The 20128-nt window shown below is 25.2% G+C and overlaps 1 protein-coding gene across 3 annotated transcripts in view; it reads left to right on the forward strand.

Annotated features, from left to right (window-relative positions):
• The window catches only part of LOC132939003 (uncharacterized), a 41122-nt gene extending 21376 nt beyond the window's left edge, over positions 1-19746 (forward strand). For 2 of the 3 annotated variants that reach the window (XM_061005992.1, XM_061005993.1), the window contains exons 2-7: positions 1972-2102; positions 6550-6758; positions 10378-10513; positions 15749-15888; positions 16719-16914; positions 19085-19746. In XM_061005992.1, coding sequence (XP_060861975.1) covers positions 2027-2102; positions 6550-6758; positions 10378-10513; positions 15749-15888; positions 16719-16914; positions 19085-19179 — 852 coding nt within the window. In that variant the 5' untranslated portion in view covers positions 1972-2026 and the 3' untranslated portion in view covers positions 19180-19746. Of the gene's footprint in view, positions 1-198; positions 273-1971; positions 2103-6549; positions 6759-10377; positions 10514-15748; positions 15889-16718; positions 16915-19084 lie in introns of those variants that run through there. The other variant, XM_061005994.1, reaches the window with a different exon arrangement.
• Positions 19747-20128: the final 382 nt, after the last annotated feature.

Below are 20128 nucleotides of genomic sequence, written 5' to 3' on the forward strand. Positions count from 1 at the left end.
AATTTATTTACTGGCCGTAAACTTAGGTGATATACGAAAAGAAGCAACATCTTTTCATGAAAAAAAAATTATTTGTGAATTAGCCATATTCCTATGTTATTCGAGAGATCTCTGCAGTCTACACCATTGACATTTTCGTTTGCAGGAAGGTTTTAAATGAGAGAGAAAAGCCAAAAGGAGAGCAAGTATAGAGGATTAGGATTGTTTCGGGAACTAAAATTTAATCATTTGAAGATGTTGAAACAAAGAAATGTAATTATTGTTCGAAATAAGTAAGTTTATTTTGTACTTACTGTAGTCAAGGATAGACAAAATAAACAATTATTATACTATAAATACAAAATATTAATTGAGTTGGTATGCCTATTTAAAAAAAATATTAAAATATTTTTTATTCGTATTAAGGACTCAACTGCGTATAATCGTTGCTTAACAGCTAAGTACCATTTTAGCCTGGTGTCGATACTATTAAAATGATTGTGAAACTATATATGAACACGACATACAAATTATAGAATAATAATTGTTAACAATTTCTTATATTATTCAGAAAATTAAAAAATATTATTCTATTTTAAAAATATTAACTTTTTAAATATTTAATAATTTATTAGTTTGACCTAATTGCATGCACTGAATCATTCTAGACATTAAAAATATTCTTTTCAATATGTTTATAATGACTACATATTAAATACTAATTTTTTCCTTTCATGTGAATGTAACCTACTATAAGTTATAACAATGCTGGTAGGCGTACAGTGATGTTAATTATAGTAAAATCGTCATAATAGTTTCATGTTAGTAACAAACAACGGAAACGTTAATTTTCCAAATCACATACAATTTAACCCTAAGGCCCGTATGGTGTATTATACTGTATACCGATGGTCGCTTATTGTATTGCGGAATTTAGTAGAATATGGCATATGAATATCACATAATATTTAACAGAATTACAAATCCCAACTACCAACAAATATTACCTAAATCTATCTCCGAAATATTTTTTATTTTTATTTATGATTTTTAGACTTTAGTCAACTTTTAACCATTATAATATGATAATAGGTTTTTACACGCAAATTTAAAAAATATTGCACGTTATATTTTTTTTATATAAATAATATCATGTAACATTTTTTTTATCACATAATATTTTAGCAAAAATTACATTTTAAATGTATAGTCGGATAAAATGTGACCCCCTTATTATAAGATTTAAATTTTAGGGCCCTGATTACGAAATGTCAGTCAGCACACCTCGGACCCCCCCCCCCCCTCTTGCACACGCTTTTAGACTTAAAAATACTCCAATTTTTGAAATTTCAATACATTCTAAGATTTTTTTTTGATTTACCAAAACTAGATTTTTATTACCTAGACGTTTGTAACATTGAGAGCGTAAAGTTAAATTTAAAAAAAATGATAAATCGTCACATTTAAAAAACAATTTGGAACGGAACTCGCTTACATCAACGTTCAGTATATAATGTCGTCAATAACACTCCTCAATAGTTTTCTTCACACTTATAGAAATATTCAATATTTGAAGGATCATCTAAACTTAAATTGCAATCGATTTAGAGTTGTACTTGAAATCGTTTGGGTATATCTTCTACCCCAAAAAGTGTACTCGAGATAAGATTAATTTAAATTTAAATAACGTCGTGGAAAGAACCAATACATTATTTGATTCGCTCGAAATGAAATACTTTGAATTCTAAAATAATATTATATATTGCATTTTAAGAGTAAAATATGATTTTTAAATTTATTATAAAATAAATGCAGGATACTGAATGTATTTAAAATGAATGTATGATAAATAAACAATAATAATTGTATATAAATATATGAGTCTATATAAAGTATTAGCATACGTTGAATAATTGCATTATTTGTTAAAGTAAGCTTTTCTAAAGTATCATTTAATAAGTATCTTATTATTTTTATTATTCCATTTTACAGATAATGAGATGGAAAGAATAAAAACACCGTGATTCATTTTAAGCCTAATTTGAAGATGGGTGAATGTAAATCAACTACAAAAACTACATCTGTTGTGATGGCATTACTGTTTTTGATCATAGATCCTTGCGGTAAGTAAAAACTAAAAAGTATAACTAATAACTATTGTCGTTAAAATTAATTTAAATATAATATAATCACTTTCGAATATTTTGCTTGTTATGTGTGTCCATTAATTAAATATATACATATAAATATGGGCTATCTCCGAAATTAGATTTTAATCAAAATTAAAGTTTAAATCAACAAAATGTTTCTTATTTTAACGGAAAATAAATTGTTGGATTAATTCATATTTTCTGATATATTCACATAAGGTTTTGAAAAACCATATAGTATTCCATGCACGACTCAGCGTACGAATGTTGAATTTAAAATAGTCAATCAGAAAATTATCAATTACCTACCCTCATACAAAAGAGAATAAAAATTTTAAAAATTAATATTAATAGAGGACTAAAACTAGTAAAACTAATGTAGAATTACTAGAATTTGGCAAACATCTATAACCTTGTACCTACGTTATATTTTAACCAAAAATATTATAGTAATATCAACAAAAATATTATAATTTCTAAATAAACAAAATATATTTTGATAAAATAATTTAAGCTTTTTTTTCAATAATTAATTATTATACCTGAGTACTTGCTTCCTAGTTCCTTTTGTTTATACAGCATTCACATTTATTATTTAAAATTAGTTATAATAGATAAATGTAAATTATTATTATTCATTATAAATCTATACTAAATCTAAACTGAAATATGCATCTACGAAATTAAACCAAATCCTTAAAATCGATTCTATACTAAGTAAATAATTTATCATTTTATTTTTATACTTTATACTTTATAAGTTTTGCTATAGCTTTCATATTTGTCAACTAAATTATAATTTAATTAATTAATAACTTAAATCGATGGAGAGATACATTTTAAAAATGTAGGAAGTACAATACATCATCACATTCCAGGCCACCGTTTTTGAAAAGCCTTACAAAAGCGTGTGTCATGTTAAATTTGAAAGTGACTTATCTGATTTGAAAACAAATCTGAACCAAACTCAGTTTACAACAATGATTATGTTGTTTTAAAACTTTGAGGAGAAATTCTATGTATGACTTGTGGACTAAATTGGTATTATGTAGTGTAGGGTGATATTTCAGCTATCACTACTGTCCGTTTACTTTTTATACGTAAAAATATTGTTGTGTAATATACTAATGTAATAATAAAGTTCTAGTGCAAGAAAGTTGAAATTTTCCATTTTCAAAGTACTTCCATATGATCACAAAATATCTATAAGTTAAAAATCTGAAATTTCACTCGAATTCTGTTATTTTTTATTGAAAACATTTTCTGGTAATGTGGGTTACCAAATAAGTCAAATATTATATATAATAGCTATAGCTACTAAAATACTATAATATATTATACTAAGATAATTTAATTTTTTTGTTTTTATTGAATCAACTATAAAAATAATTTATTGTCCACCCTAACTTTAAAACAAAAAAAAATCGTATATTTCCGTGTTAAACTTTGATAGATTAAATTATATTTGGGAATAATAGTTAAGGGTAGATTACTACCTAGGTACTTTTATTTCATATTTTTAATGAAACTATTTACCACACCTTATTGTTAAGTATTGGTTTTAAAATGATGAGTGTTTTTAATTTTTTGGGTCTCATCACTTTTCAGAGCAATAAAAATGCTTCAATCTTAAACTTTGTGGGTGTTTTCTTGTAAAAAAAACTGTAACTCGTTGGTACTTTGAGGCGTCAAACTTGAAATCTTAGATATTTAAAATATCAAATACCTATTTATATTATAAATATTAACATTTTCTAGGCATATATATATTTTTTTAAATATATTGACTCTTTTTAAACTATTTATAGTCATTTTAAAAATTACAATTTTGACAAAATTATTTATTTAAACGTAAAATAACGATATGAGTAGTATTAGTGAACTATAATAGTCTACATTTGGAAGTCTCAATTTTAGCTCGTTATCTTTTCGAATATTTTGACAATATCAAAAATTGTGAACTTAGTTTTAACTTTTAAGTACGTAAGTACGTTTTATATTCAGTTAAATATGAATGACTAAATAATAAAACCTAAATCTCAGTGTAGAAGAACTTTGTAGCCCACACTGTAGATGATGGGAATACTCAACGAAATTCTCTTCTTTGGAAAAAGCAGGCTAACAAATTCTCAATAAAATGTCGATACGTTTCTCTATTAATTCATGCAGGTACAGCGAATACAGTAATGAACGCCATCTTAATAGCTAACACCATCACTAATATTCGGGTAATCGGGTAACCAGTTAGCACAGGGATCGGCAACTGGCGGACCGCGGTCCGGATCCGGACCGCGGAAGGCAAGACTATGGACCCTGTCAAAACATTGTACTTCATCTTCATTATGTTATTTTCTGTAATAGTATTATTATTAATACAGACATTTATTTAATTTAATTTATATTTGTTTGGTTCGACATACATTTGTGAGGCATCGTTTTCAAAAATTAATTTTTTGAAAAACAAATATCGGACAAAATTAACAGACTCTCACCTTGAGGACACATTGCGCATAAGCTGTTCTCCACGAGTTCCCGATTTCAAAAAGCTGGCTAAGGAAAATAAATGCAATTTTTCGCATTAAATAATTTACTGTAATAAATATATTTTTTTTCATACTTTTAATTTTGTAATTATTAATATAAATTAATTGTAATAACTGAATAATTATTTTTATTTTTATACTGCTATTTTTATTATATAAAGATTTGAAAAAGATTTTTTTCACTGGACCTCATTGATTTATTATTTTAATCTTTAGGACTCCAATAGAAATTACTTGCCGACCCCTGAGTTAGCAGTTACCACAGTCTATCATCGTTCCCGTTTTCTGACCTAATTCCTTTCCTTTACTCGTTTATATTTTATGCTTTTAACAATCCCATTGGTTTTATGATTTTCAATACATATTTTTAAAATTCAATTACAATTAATACTTTTTAGTGACTTGCATTAAGAAAACATATTACCTATGTATGGATCAAAACAAAAATAATGGTGGATGCTATAGTTTATAACAACCACTTTAATTGTTCATATTATAGATGGATAACACTAAAATAAGTTATTAATTATAATAATATAGCATAGGGATCAAAACTTTCAAAACATTATTAAAATTAATTACAATCTATAGATATTTAAATATTGTACCTATACTATCATGAAATTATATCAGATTACACGTATTTCGTAAATCGTAATTATGCGTTCATTAAAAAAGTTAAATTGTTTCAAATTTAAATCGCATAACCATAGATTATGATTTATGACCATCAATTGACATAACTTGTGATATTAAAAACAGAAAATCCATAGAAATATTAACCCTCGATAAATATTTAAATTATTATAACATATGAAAAATGTTTTTTTGATACTTATTTAGTACCGTTTTCCGGATTAAGAAACAAATATTTCATCATTCAAAATACATTTTATATTAAGAATTGAACAAATAATCAATTTTAATGAGTAAATATAGATAAAATAGTTAATAGAAAATCCATGCTATGATCATAATATTATATTAGTATGGGAAATTCACCTTTATAGACATTACGTACCATTGAATATTTTCTTTAAAACATTACCATATTGTTCTTATTCATATTATATTAGTTCTAAGATTTATTACTGAACCAATTTTATTTTACCAGCAAGTAATTAAATATGTAATAAATTATTTTATACTATTTAATATACCTACATTTATTAAATATACAAACGTATTATAATGCGTCAATAACAATTCTTGTTGAGAATAGATATAGAGTTTGAAAAATCACCGTAATATGTCTAAATATAATTATTTTAGTGAACACCTGAGAGCAATTAGAATAATTAATTACCTGAAAATACAAATTTAATGTATAATTACTAGAAACAAAATTATGGATAAAAATATTTTTGTTTCCGATTGTCATATGAGGAAAAATAGTTTATTATTATTTATTATTTATTATTTAATATATTGTTAAATATATTTAATTATTTAAAATTAACTTAGTTGAAACAAAATTTATTTGATTCCTTAAGTTACTTAGAAATAGTTGATAGGGACCCTTCAATATTAAATTAGAAAATTATTTTAACTTAATTAAAAATCGTCCTGCACATAGTAATCGTTCTATTACACCTACACATGTACCTTCAGAGTTCAGTGTTTGTCAAAATATCTACCTATTGTACAGATTAGTCTTTGAAAAAAAATATGTATAAATATTTTTTATTTGAATGATTTTAATAATTTTTTAATTTCAAAAACAACTTTAACATTAAAACTATATGTAAACAGGTACCGCACTATAGGTAAGACTACTATGGATTATTATTATCCAAATACAAACGATAAAAAATTATGGATTGTCACTACATGATTACAAAAATTGTCTTCTTAATTTATAATTGTTTGTAATTTAGAAATTGGTGAAGCCGTTCAAATGCTAGGTGTTAAGGTGCCTGCGTACATTTTTATGGGCGACTCTGTACAATTATTTTGTGATTATGATATGCAAATGGACAAATTGTACTCAGTTACCTGGTACAAGGACAATGAAGAGTTCTATCGGTACGTTCCAACTTCTTCAAATCTCAAACACAGTTTCAGTATGGACGGAATCACAGTTGATGTAAGTATTTCATATTACCTTTGAAATTGTACCTATATTATATCCAACGGTAAAAAGCTGTTATGGTTATTGGTTATTCAATAAAATATACTTTCACCAACAAATTATGACCGGTACCATTGTTGAATATTCACAGTTTATAATTTAAAAACAGAGTAAGAATGAATTACTTTTATTTTAAAACGTCATTCACCTATTGATAAGTATATCGTCAGACACTCATAAATGGATAACACATAATAAGTTTTACTTTCAAAAGTTAAATAATAGTATCATAACAACAAAAATATTAAAATACATTTTAAATATCTTATCACTAACAGTCAAAATCACTATTAGTATTAATATTTACTTGTAAGTCAAATATTAGTTAAAACTTATGTATCAAAAATGTTATACTTAATTATAAACCCAAATCAATAAAATGTTAAATTGAGAAAACCACAATTAGTTATAGAAACTATAATACAATCGCTTCCTTAAACATATTAATGTATTAATGATAACGGTCTTATTGTATCATTGACAATTTCTACTCTCTTACACACATTGAAAATCTTTTCTGGAGGTAGTAGTGAAGATATTCTTTTCAATATTTAAAAATATATAAGCACAAAGTCAGTATTCCTACTGATTTCTCTAGCTTTTTATTATAATTTCGTTATAAATAACTCACTGTACTATTTTTCAGTGCTTTACGTATTTGGAATCCACGTAAAAATAATATAAAAATATGTTTTTAAAATTTAGAATCTAAACTTTAGAAGAAATAAGTGGATTACCCCACCACAAAATGTATAGTCTATAACTATGCTCATCTAAAATTTGAAATTGTAATGCATATAAAAAACATAAACACAAACTATTACTTTAATAATCGATATTTATACTTACATCAACTTTTTAGAAAAATTTTATGTTTCAGATTATGACATTAAAAATAGTATAGTTTGACGTTTAAAATTCAAAAGTTAATAATGGGTTCACTAATAAATAAAAGGAAGAAAAAGTATGGGTAATCAAAATATCAAAATTGCGTGTGGCTTATATTTTCTTACAATATAATTCTTATCAAAATAATGAGTTTTCACAGGAAAAAATTAGACTGTAGGTATACTCAGCTATAGAAGAGTTAAATGTTGAAAAATTAAGAATATAGTGAATATTCAATATTCCTTCAAATTTCCTGTACAGCAGAACATTAAATTAACTTAACAACGGTTGTGAGAATCAAACAGTTGATATAGCCCAAGGTAACTTATACTTGCGTAGTTGTGTACCTATATAATAGTTAGATAATATTAATATTAAAATATACGATGTACATTGTAAATAGTTTTAGTTAGGTACCTGTACGGCGCAGCATATATAGATACAAGCCAAAATCAATATTTTATTAAATTTAATAACTTTAAATGTTTTAGTTTTGATCAGTTAAATTTACTAAAATAGAACAAATAATTTGAGGTTAACTTAAACGAATTATAAATCAAACCAAAACATATTTAGGAAGAAAAGAGACGACATGAAGATAACATAGCAAAATAGCAGTGGTATGACAACAATTAAAATACATATATTATTTGCAGAAGTATAAAAACCTAAAAGATCAACAATTAAAATTTATGTTTTCATAATATATTTTACTTATGGTAGGGTACATATAAAGAGTCTAATCAATTTGCCCATTCGTAAATTTCTCGGTGGTATAGATATATTTACAAGAAATATATTTGAGTTCGATAAATATATTTCATAATAATTTAATATCGAGTACCTACCTAGTAATAAAAATTTTAAATTATATTGTTAAAATAGTTTCTGAAATTAATTTCCGAGAAGTATTGAATTATCCGCATACTTATACAAATATACAATATACATTTCCACCAGTTAAAGTAATGATTAAAAAGAATAAAATAGAATATCACGGAGGTATAATTTGTTTGTTTTCATTGTTCACCATTACAAACAAACAATGTGTGCATCATTCATGAATCGTGCATCTTATATTTTGATCGAGCTACTGTTATGGCTATACAGTAGGCAGGACTGTAAGAGAAACTGAACCATAAAAAGATAAAAGATAAAATTCAAGTTGCTAATTATACTTAAGTTAAAAAATCTATCAATTATAATTTAGAGTTTGAATATTGTGTAAATTGTGCATCGTCTGTAAGTAAATTTCTATATATACGCACGTCAAACGGTGTCTACTAATATTATAGTAAATATATTATTATAATATGCGAACATTGATCGCCTATTTTACAATATTATGAATTTACGTGTATGAAATCCATACGAAAACACGTATATTTAAAATGTTGTTAAGATAACTGTGATCAACTTTGGTGATTGTATTATAATTTAACATTTTGAACTTATTATTAAAAATACGAAAGGAAGTTTTGAATTCGTACCTACCTGGAAAAGTTTACCTACCTCACATATTATGATTGATGAATAATGATAAATGAATTACGTGTGAGTCTAATCACGGATAAATTTACTAATATGTATTATAAAATGGTTCTAATCATGAATCAGGTATCCTTTGACTCTTTGAGTAGCACTTTCTTTCGGTTTTAAAATACAGTTTTGGTTTGAATAGCACAAAACACAGACACAAGGGAATTATATAGTTAATTACGGGCGTTTATGTTTGTTTCGTAACTGTCAATATATTTTAATACTGCACGCTGGTCCTGTGCAACTGAAGCTAAAGCTAGCTGAGGTATCTATTTATCTATTATTACTGGCTAAAACCGCAATTTAATTGTCAAAGCTTGTGTAATTAGTCGCCACCTAACTATAGAAGCCAACGTGATAATATTAAAATGACGAGGGCTGCTGCAGAAGTGATTACGCTGCCCTCTCTCCACTCTGACACCGTAACGTCTGCTGATGACATCGCAATGTAATTCAACACATTAACCCGCGACAGGTTGTTACAACTATACAGATTACCGATAGAACTATTTCGTTAAGACCATCTTTGTTTTTCAGTATAATGTTCCAATTATGTGTACAATATATTTATTACTACCTATTTGTAAATCACAAATACTTGATAAATTCGTATACCTAAATGTTGTCGTGAATCAATATTAATAATAATAATTTGATAGTTGGTAAACACTTAGTAACTACATTATATGTATAGCACTTGAATTCTAAAATAGTAAATAATCATTTTTACTGAAAAATTAAATTGTGTTATTTTGGGTTTAGTAATTTGTTTCTGACTTTTGATTAATTTTCTTCAATAAATTTTTATTGATTTCAAATAATTTTTAGTAAATTTTAATTTTATGAGGTTTAGCTTATTACTGTTGAACTTGTCACATTTTTATTTTTAATTCATATAAATCTATAATATTATTGGTCAATATTTTTGTACTAATTGTTGACAAGACGTTTAATTATCAAATTAAATTAAATTAAAATTAAACAAATGACTAATTATTACATTTGACTAGGCCGTGGTCCGACTATTCATGAATAATTTACTGGATATTTAACAATTTAAAATTGATGGTAAAGTCATCAGAAGTTATATTCGTATTTAAATCTATAAACTGAATACCTACACGATGTTTAAAATTATGATTTGCAGCATATTTACTCGGACAGCAAAAAAGTCACCTTACGCTACGCTAATTTGTTGATGAATGGCGAATACAAGTGTGAAGTATCTGCTGAAGCACCGTTCTTTACAACTGTGCACGCTGAATCCAAAATGGCCATAATAAGTAAGATCACTTAAAAGTTAATTATTTAAGTTTAAACAAAATATTTATATAAAATGATTAGATAAAAATTAGTTTCAGAATTCAATTATAACGTTGTTCAACTTTCCCCTTATATTTTCATAAAGTATAATTTAATTTTAACTAATTGATTTAAATTAAATTCTTTACGTATAAATAAATGTTAATAGTAAAATTTAAACTCATAAAATTTATTACTTATAGCTATTGGTATTTTACATTTTGTTTGTATACTGTATTTATATATCCCAACAAAAACATTCCGCTAAACTTCGTGTAAGAAAAAAAACTAAGTTCAAAAAAAAAACCGTCTGTAAAAGTTGTAATATAATTTTATATATAGCAAAGTCTTCGAACTATAGATATAATATACACGGAGCTTATAGCGGAACATATTATTTCGGGAACATATCGGTTTTACAATGATCTTTGTTTTCTTTTCTTCTTTTTATTTATTTTATAAAATAAGTTTATAATATGTTTAAAAATAGTGGCCATTGCAATTGATTGCAGATTATAATAGTAATAGTAGAAATAAGTATTTTTATTTCATATTGGTTACCATTGGTGTCGGCTAGTGCATTGCAATGCGGTCCACGGGTAATAATATATAGGTAATAAAATGTTGAAAATACGCTACAATAATTTCTAGTTAAATTGGCTAGAACTCTGTTGATATTGTTCAAAATGATTTGAAAACTACAGGATACACATCTACGTGAAATTTAGAATTTCGATTGTATTTCCAAACTTCATTATTTAATTACAAATTTGCAATGCTTTCTCAAGAAATTTTTTTCGTGAACCATGTTGCTTTCTGTAGGCTGTAATTATATATATAGACCCGGCAAGTTTTCTCGTGTTGTATTGCCTATGTGTGCATTTTTTAAGGCGAAATTTTCTTCTTTTTATACTTAGCGTGACCCTGCCGGGTGGTTAGATTCATATATTTTAAATAATATATACATATAAATACAATACGACAATAAAATGGACAGACCACGAGTACATATTTTAACTAGTAGTCCGACTTATAAATTCTTGGGTAAACATTTATTGACTTCATAATGTTATTCTGCCACAGTATTTAGGAAGATTTAATATTACAGTTGTAGACTGCGTGAGTTCTCAATTAAGAATCATTATCATTATTAAATAATTTGCATGAACCTTTTTCATCTAGGTTGCCTTTAATAAAAACGTAAACCATAACAAATATTTATCATTTTGGAAAATTTCAAAAATGATTTACTTCAAACTAAAACATATAAATAATGTTTAACTGTTAAACAGGTCAAAATGTACCTATATATTTATATATTGATGTTTGTGTACTTATTTTTAACTATTGGTACATAATTGTATAGAATTGTATATTATCGTTCTGTTCAAGCTATTTAAAATCTTTGTATACAAAACGATTTTTGAGTGAAGACGGTCTGTCAATCTATAATATTACTAAGTATATTTTATGATATTATTGTGGTTAATATAACTTATTTTACTATTAGGCATTAGTACAACAGTCGGTTGGATTAATTTTTGCTGAAAAAATTGCATTTGAAAATGTCATTGTGTATAAAATATAATAATATACTTTCAAAGTTTCAAGTACCCATGAATAATATTTTTAAATTACAACAAAATAACTAAAATCAATATTCTCTGTTTAAATATCTAATTTCGTCCAAATTTTAACTTTAAATGACTATAAAAACCCGTGATTATACATTTTTTTAAATTTTGGTTGTAGTATGAACTATTTAGGGCACTCCTTATTTTAAAATTTTAATCCTTAACTATAAAAATTGAACATTTATAATACCTTTTTGAACTACATGCTAATTTACAAATTTTCGAGATTTTGATAAACCACAGTCACACATCACTGTAAAATCAATACATTCATAGGTCCACTCAGAATCTAAAATATGCAAAAATAATTATTATTTATGTAGAATATCCTCAAGTTATTCAACTTGTATAACTAGATATCTATATATTATTACATTACCTATATTAATTGCTCCCAATGTTTTAAATTAAGATATAATTTGTTATTATTTATGAAATATACACCAAATATATATATTCAAATATTTTGATTGGGATAAGTCATTATTAGTTTTACGTGATCCATTAAAGATTTTTGTTGTTCTTATCTAAATTGACAAACTTGAAACATTTTAAAAGTTACAAAAACAAAATGTTTAATCTAATAACACTATATTTGTATTATAACATTTTATCAACGATGCAATATAAATGTATTCATTTAAAATACTATTACACATTTTTAAGATCAGATAAGCCAAATTTATTATTTTTATAACTATATAAAATGTAATGTCGATTATTCGGCTTTGCTAATACCTATCTAGGTACTGTTGAATATTCTTTAATTTTATTGATTATCGATAATTTTAAATATTAATAAAATTACCAGACAATTTAAACAATTATTAAAAATAATATTTCATCATTCAATCACAAATTGTTTTCTATATTTTCCCACAAGATAGCGACATATTTTGTAGTGAATATTTTTGCATATTGTTTCAAGATATTGCATATAAGAAAATATAAAATACTTGTAAAACAAGAAAAGTGTATGGATATTTAAAAAATATATAGGTATACATATAGGTAAAACAACGGTTACTATTGATCATTGTATACATTTGAATTAGTTCAATATTATCAAAATAAAAAAAAATTATTAATTATTTATATTAATTACCTCGACTAAATTTTCGGTTTAGTTATTGAAATAACTCTTAGGTATCAATAAGACTTATCACTAAAAAATAATTAAAAACTTATAAGTCTCTAAAATCAGATCGTTTTCTCATAATGAATTAAAAATGCTGTTTGTACCATTTCTTTCATATAAATAAACGAACACACGACGATCAATAAACATGTAACCTAATATTGAGGTTTTTTTTAAATTAAATTCTTATACGTTTATAGATATAATAGACAGATGAATTTAAAAATCAGAATGATCTGAATTGAATAACATAGTTTTATCAAAAAATCAACGATACCTACATGTAATAGTGTTGACAAATAATAACAGTCGTGGTTATAAAACAAGAATGCACACGCTATTTGCAATCGCCTTAATTATGAGAACCGGTAAAAGGTTTCGCCTTAAACAAGGAAGCTATGCGCAAAATCGAATACATCAATGTCTCGAAGAAAACTCATCGGGATAGAGCCGTTAATATTAATTATGTTTTAATACTTCACCACTGTGTACACATCGTGTGTCCTCGAAGTATTTCAGCGACGCCTTCTTACTATAGGGACCTGACAGCGTTGTTATTATTATGATGGCCCCTTGAAAAATGGTCACAGGCTTACACTGCCATAACATCGCTGCACAATACGTCGATTTCCCTTACCCAATTATTTTAATAGCCCATTCACAAACGAATGTATACGCGCTACTATTAAACGTCCGAAATGACTAAGTAAAAACACGTAACTTTGCACTTTAACAAAACCTTTATTGTGTATCCCGTTTACCTGCCTGACTAAAGCCACACATGGTACACTCCCACCCCCCCCCCCCCTCTTGGTTGTTTTTTTGTACATTTTCAGTATACATTTTTTATGTAACGAGTTGTGTAGGATATTGTCGTTTACATAATAGCTTGTAAAATGTTGAACATATATATTTTTACACATTTTAGACAACATAATAATGTAAACTTGTCATAAGCATATAAACAAATTATTAAATATGTATTTTACTAGTGCACATTACATTACACATAGTCCGTTTTAAACACGCGTATCACCGAACATTAAAGTACCTAGGTATCTAGCTAGGCGGTGTTGCAAACTATAATAGATTAGAATTAAAAACACGCTTAGCCAAGGTATATATTTTTTTTTATTTTAATTTTGAAACAAATCATACGAAGCTTTTGTTACCTACCAATTATTCTTATTATATACACCCACAAAGCGTTATAATATTTTAAAATAACAAAAAAATACTACACGCTGACTCTGTGGCACAATATTATTGTTCAGTATTCTAATCTGAACATTTGACAATAGATAAATATGAATATCCTTTATTATTAACTGTAATACCAATGAGGTATGTAAATGTATATGTCATATTATGTTTACGGGACAACGTGTGTGTAGTACTAAGATAACGGATGAGAATGAACGATGAAATATTTCCAAAAATATTACAGAGAAATTATGTAAATATTTGACTGGTTCATTATTTATAAAATATGTATTTCGCTCTTGATTGCTGTCTATCCACTTAAAACCACGTACCTAGGTCAGTGGTTCAAAAAAATCATCTAAACCTTCAGATTAGGTATATACAGATTAGTATAACCTTTAGTTTAATAAACTTCAATTTTTGTAGTCACATTTATGAACATTTACCAATAAACATCAAACATTAGCGAGGCCTTTTTTCATATAATTTTAGAAAGCAATTTTTTTTTTTTTAGAAAAGCTTAAAAATATACTATTATAGTTGTTCATATTCATAAAAAAATGTGAACGACACAATTTAAATACATAGTACCTAGTAACGCAACAATAGCGGGGGTGCTGAAGATACAGCAAACCCCGAAAAAGGCCTCATAATTTTATAAGAGGGCCCTCAAGACTTCGACACTAATAAATAAGTATAAAATAATATGTTTAAGTTTTATTAAAATATATTCATCCTTTAATGTTTGTTATTTCAGTAATTTGCGATAAATTAAAGCATCAAATCATATTTTTAGATGGAAAATAAAATATAATTAATATAAAAAGATTAAATTAATATCTCAAATATATTATTTCAAAACAATAAATATTTTAAAAATTCGAAAACAATTTTAGCTTCACGTCACATTTAAATTAAATATTAATTAAAATCAATAATTAAATATACATTATGTAAAAACCTATCCGTAATGTAATATTCTAAGTCAATAATTGTATAAAATTACTCAATATACAAAACATTCAGATATGGTTTGTTAAATTAACTAACAAGTAATAAATTAAAACTAAATGTACCTACTAATTTTTTTTTTGTTCCTGTAGGTACTTAATAATAAACCAATGTTTGACCAACTAATTAAAAAAAATATTAACGTATAGTATTAAGTAAAATCATTAAACTTTTTACTACCTATATTGAACTCCTAAAATAATATTTAATTATTATTAACTTTCATTTAGGTTTACCAAAACAAAAAGATGTAACCAAAATCAATGGAGGCTCAGGAATTTATCAAACTAGTGACACTATTTATTTAAATTGTACATCGGGAGAATCATTTCCCGCTGCAAGACTCCGATGGTTTATTAATGACAAAATGGTAAGTTAGATTTGTTTTGACACTTAGTAATATGATAAATCAAAATAACAAATATCAATAAAACTGAATTTATGTAACACTATAACTATGTAATAGTCTGTAAAGGTAAATACTATAAAATCCTACAATAATGTAACTAATTATTCAACACTTAATTAATGAGTTGTATTCAAACTAATATTTATGGAAAAAAGTTTTTACAACAGAGTACATTTTCGTTTTGAATTTTAAAACCTTTAAAAGTTATTCATTGAAGTCTGTTATAATAAAAAATGTCTTGTGACTTTAAATTCTAGCGTATTAAATAGAATATTTGTAATTCTAATTAGTTGTACTGATTAGTTAAAAAAAAAAAACATTTTTAAATATAGAACCAGAAACTAATCATTCCGAGTGAAATCTGTTACCACCTTTTCAATACAACTTTTGTACTTTTCAATATACGATGTAATTAAAAATAATTGGTTAATATTAAAATTATATTTTCTCGGAAATATTTTCTAAAAAAATAAATATCCGTTCAAAGTAATCAAAACATCAAATATTCAAATACATATGAAATTAATGTTATTAATCAGCAAATGTAAAATATTTTAATTAGTTAAAATAAATAATACCAATACGCTTGTGTAGTTTAAAAATGTTCAATGAAATAGATATTTAATTTTTATGATTGTAGATGAATTAATATTAAAATTATGAAATAATTATGTATCAACTATATATAATTCAATAACTTCTTTAGTCAAGTATGATTAATAATTATTATAAACATAATATAAAGTTGATAGATTATTATTATTTACGTAAATGGCAAACGTTTTAATTAGGTGATTTCCAATTACGACCGCTCGGAAAAATTACGCAACGGTTTGTACATCAGCATATCCAAATTAAATTTGGCAATATCTCCTGATCACTTCAACAATGGCTTAATGAAAGTTACATGTCAAGCCATCATCAATATAGGTCGTCAAAAGGCATTACCACCTCCTAAGGAATACAAACGTGAAGCAATACTCTTAGGTGAGTGCAAATATCAATTATCTAATTTCATTTAAACACCGTGTTCGTGTATTTCATAATTTAAATTAAAGTACCTATGTTATATCTATAATCAATTAATGTTAATGATCTACATTAGTTTTATAAATGTGAACAGATTTTTCAATATAAAGTTCATAGAATGGTTTTATTAAATACGTAAATTATGAATACAGGATAATATACTAAAATTAAAAGATTATTACAAATTCTAGCAAATGAGAAAAATTAGCTCACAGTTTTCATTTTTCGGTGATAGATTCGTATTTGCCATGTATATTGGAATGCGATGGTACAAGTTTTACAATCTGTGTTCAATAATTCTTTTAATTTAATCTAAAACTATAATTTATGAGTCAGTAGGTATATCATACAATTCTGAATAGGTAGGTATTATATTGAGTATATATTGACTAGCAATACGTCTATATCAATATATTGACAACTAACCTAAAGCTATACCTCATATTGTATGACTATGACAGCTGTTCATTTAATCCACATAGTTATAATATCAGACATCAGTCATAAAATAGAGTGTGTCCACTGTCCAGTGTTCCCCTGATAAATGTATTAGTTATATATGAAAACTTTAATAAACTTGTCATCATCATAATCCTGGCTACGCCACTGAGTTTGTCTATGGTTAATATGTATATATGACAGTAATGATTTATAAGAACTTCAACCGATAAAAATACGAACATAATTTCATGGTATGGTAAATAGTATATATTTCGTGAAATTCTGAAAAATGGTTACTGAAGCATTCAAAAGAAAAATTGTTTACATTTAACTTTTTAAGTTTAACTTAGTTATCACATATAACTAAAGTTATTTTATAAAACAATATGGAGACTTGCAGGCTGGAGGTTGTTATAAATAATAAGCACTATATATAAAAGGCGTATTTATAATTGTGGGAGAGGGTTATCGTTATGCAAAATTCGAAATTATAAAAATAAATAGTGCACCGACACGAAATATAAATACATTTAAAATAATATATATTGATACTATTAAAATGAATAAGTAATAACTCAATTATAAAATAATTAAATACTGTGTACCTACCATTTATAAATAATTATTTGAATGTAAATATAATATGGTTAAAATTATTATTTTCTAAAATATAACGAGATATATAAACGAGCTGCAAATAAAACAAAATGTTATAATTTAAGATAAGTAACTTACCTAACATGTGCAGGATAGTAGGACAATTATTTGTATATATTGTATTTGTCTAGGTAGGTTATTTATGTGGGTGTATTATTTTTTACAAATTGATACCAAATTTAAATATAGATTATATTAGTTGCACCATAATAAAAAATTATCTACTATAATATATTCTAATACGTGTTGCACCTATACATCATTGTTTTGACATTTTGCTCAACTAAAATTACCTATATTTCTTTAGTTATCTCTTTAAATGGACCTATATTCATAGTGCATGCGTCAAACTACTGCGTAGATACATTTAAAACTAATATCATGTGTTTTACGTAAGAGTTCTTCAGTAAAAATAATTGTATATAATACGACTATACGAGAGGACAACGCGTTCCAAAAATAATAGTGTGAATCCCTAGCAAAAAAACATGTAAATTATTTATATTTGCATGTTTTTATATACCTATTGCCCTTTCTTTGTCCTTTTTGTACTTGTTTTATTTAATAATTATTAATGTCAAATTGCATGCATAAATTTTAATTTAATTTGTACAGATAAATGTACTTTCGGCTTTCGCTAACATTAACCTTAAATTCTCTACTTTTACTTTACAAAATAATGCAAAAAGTATAGTAATGGTGGAAAAAAATAAAAGAATCTCTTAAAAATTACAAAATATTACTAACCTAAGTGTTAAGCGATTTACATTGTACTTTCTTTATTTTCTCGTATTTATATTTTATAAATTAATCCAAAATAGGATTTTATACAGATTTTTTTCTTGTAGTATACCAAACTTAAAATTAATAAAATGTTTGTAAATCCCTGGAATGTAAATACAACTAATAATAATAATTTAAAAAATAATCTGTATCTCTAAAATGGTAGTCAAAAAATAAAAATTATTTATAATTGAAGAAAAAACATTTTAATTGTCTATTTAATCTCTTTTTGTATGTTTGATTTTAGTACGTGGATCAGCAGTAGCGATGTGCATAACATTCAACTTTAAATTAACATTAATAACATTAACATCAACATTGTTTTTATTAAATACGTCGTGAAAACGGTAAAAATTGTTATCCAATTATTTTGGCTCCTTCATTTAACTTATGTGAAATTCTATGTTATCTTGTTATTTTATCAAAACTGTTTAATAAACTTTATATCCGCACAAGTTGTAAGTTGTAAGTTGTAACTATACATTTTTTGTTTTAAACATAAACATATTATTATTTTTTTTTTTATAGTAGTTTAGAGAATAGTATTATTTTATACAATACATATACATTACACTATAATTAATTATTCGAACATAATTAAATACTAAATATAAAATTTCAAAAAAAAAAAAAAAACGTTTAGATTTATTTCTGGTACCTATACCTACGTTATTTTAAACAACAAAATGTAATATATTGATACATAATTTATAATTTCTTTTAACAAGATGTAAATGTTGGTAATAATTAATTATTTATCATTTATATTGTATGACAGTAGGTACCTACTACCTATTGGTATTATAATGTACCTACCTACAAATTAGTAACTAATTTATTTATTCATTATAGCCAAATTATATGGAAAGTAAATCACGTTCAAATATTTATTGAAATATTAGTTATTACTCACATTTAATTTTATAACAAATAAATATTTGAAGTGTATTTATTTTATTTCAGATTGTTGTTTTTTTAAATATGTATATATATATTGTATATGCGTACCATCTTTGTTATTCCTTGTCAGTTCTACTTAAAATCTGAATGGAATTGCTTTAAGTAAAGTAAAAATACCATCTAGATAGTTATTTAAATAACGTTAAGAAAGTAATTTTATTTGTTATAGGCATAATTAATATCATCTTGGCTTCGAAATCGAGGCAATTAAATTAATACGACGAAACAATATTAAGAACAAAGGTTTACATGTTTAAATATTAATATTCTATTTAATAGACTTTTCTTAATATTTCTTCTTTAAGATACATTTAGATTTAATCAATTCTAA

This window comes from Metopolophium dirhodum, chromosome 2, assembly GCF_019925205.1.
Source record: "Metopolophium dirhodum isolate CAU chromosome 2, ASM1992520v1, whole genome shotgun sequence".
NCBI lineage: Eukaryota > Metazoa > Arthropoda > Insecta > Hemiptera > Aphididae > Metopolophium > Metopolophium dirhodum.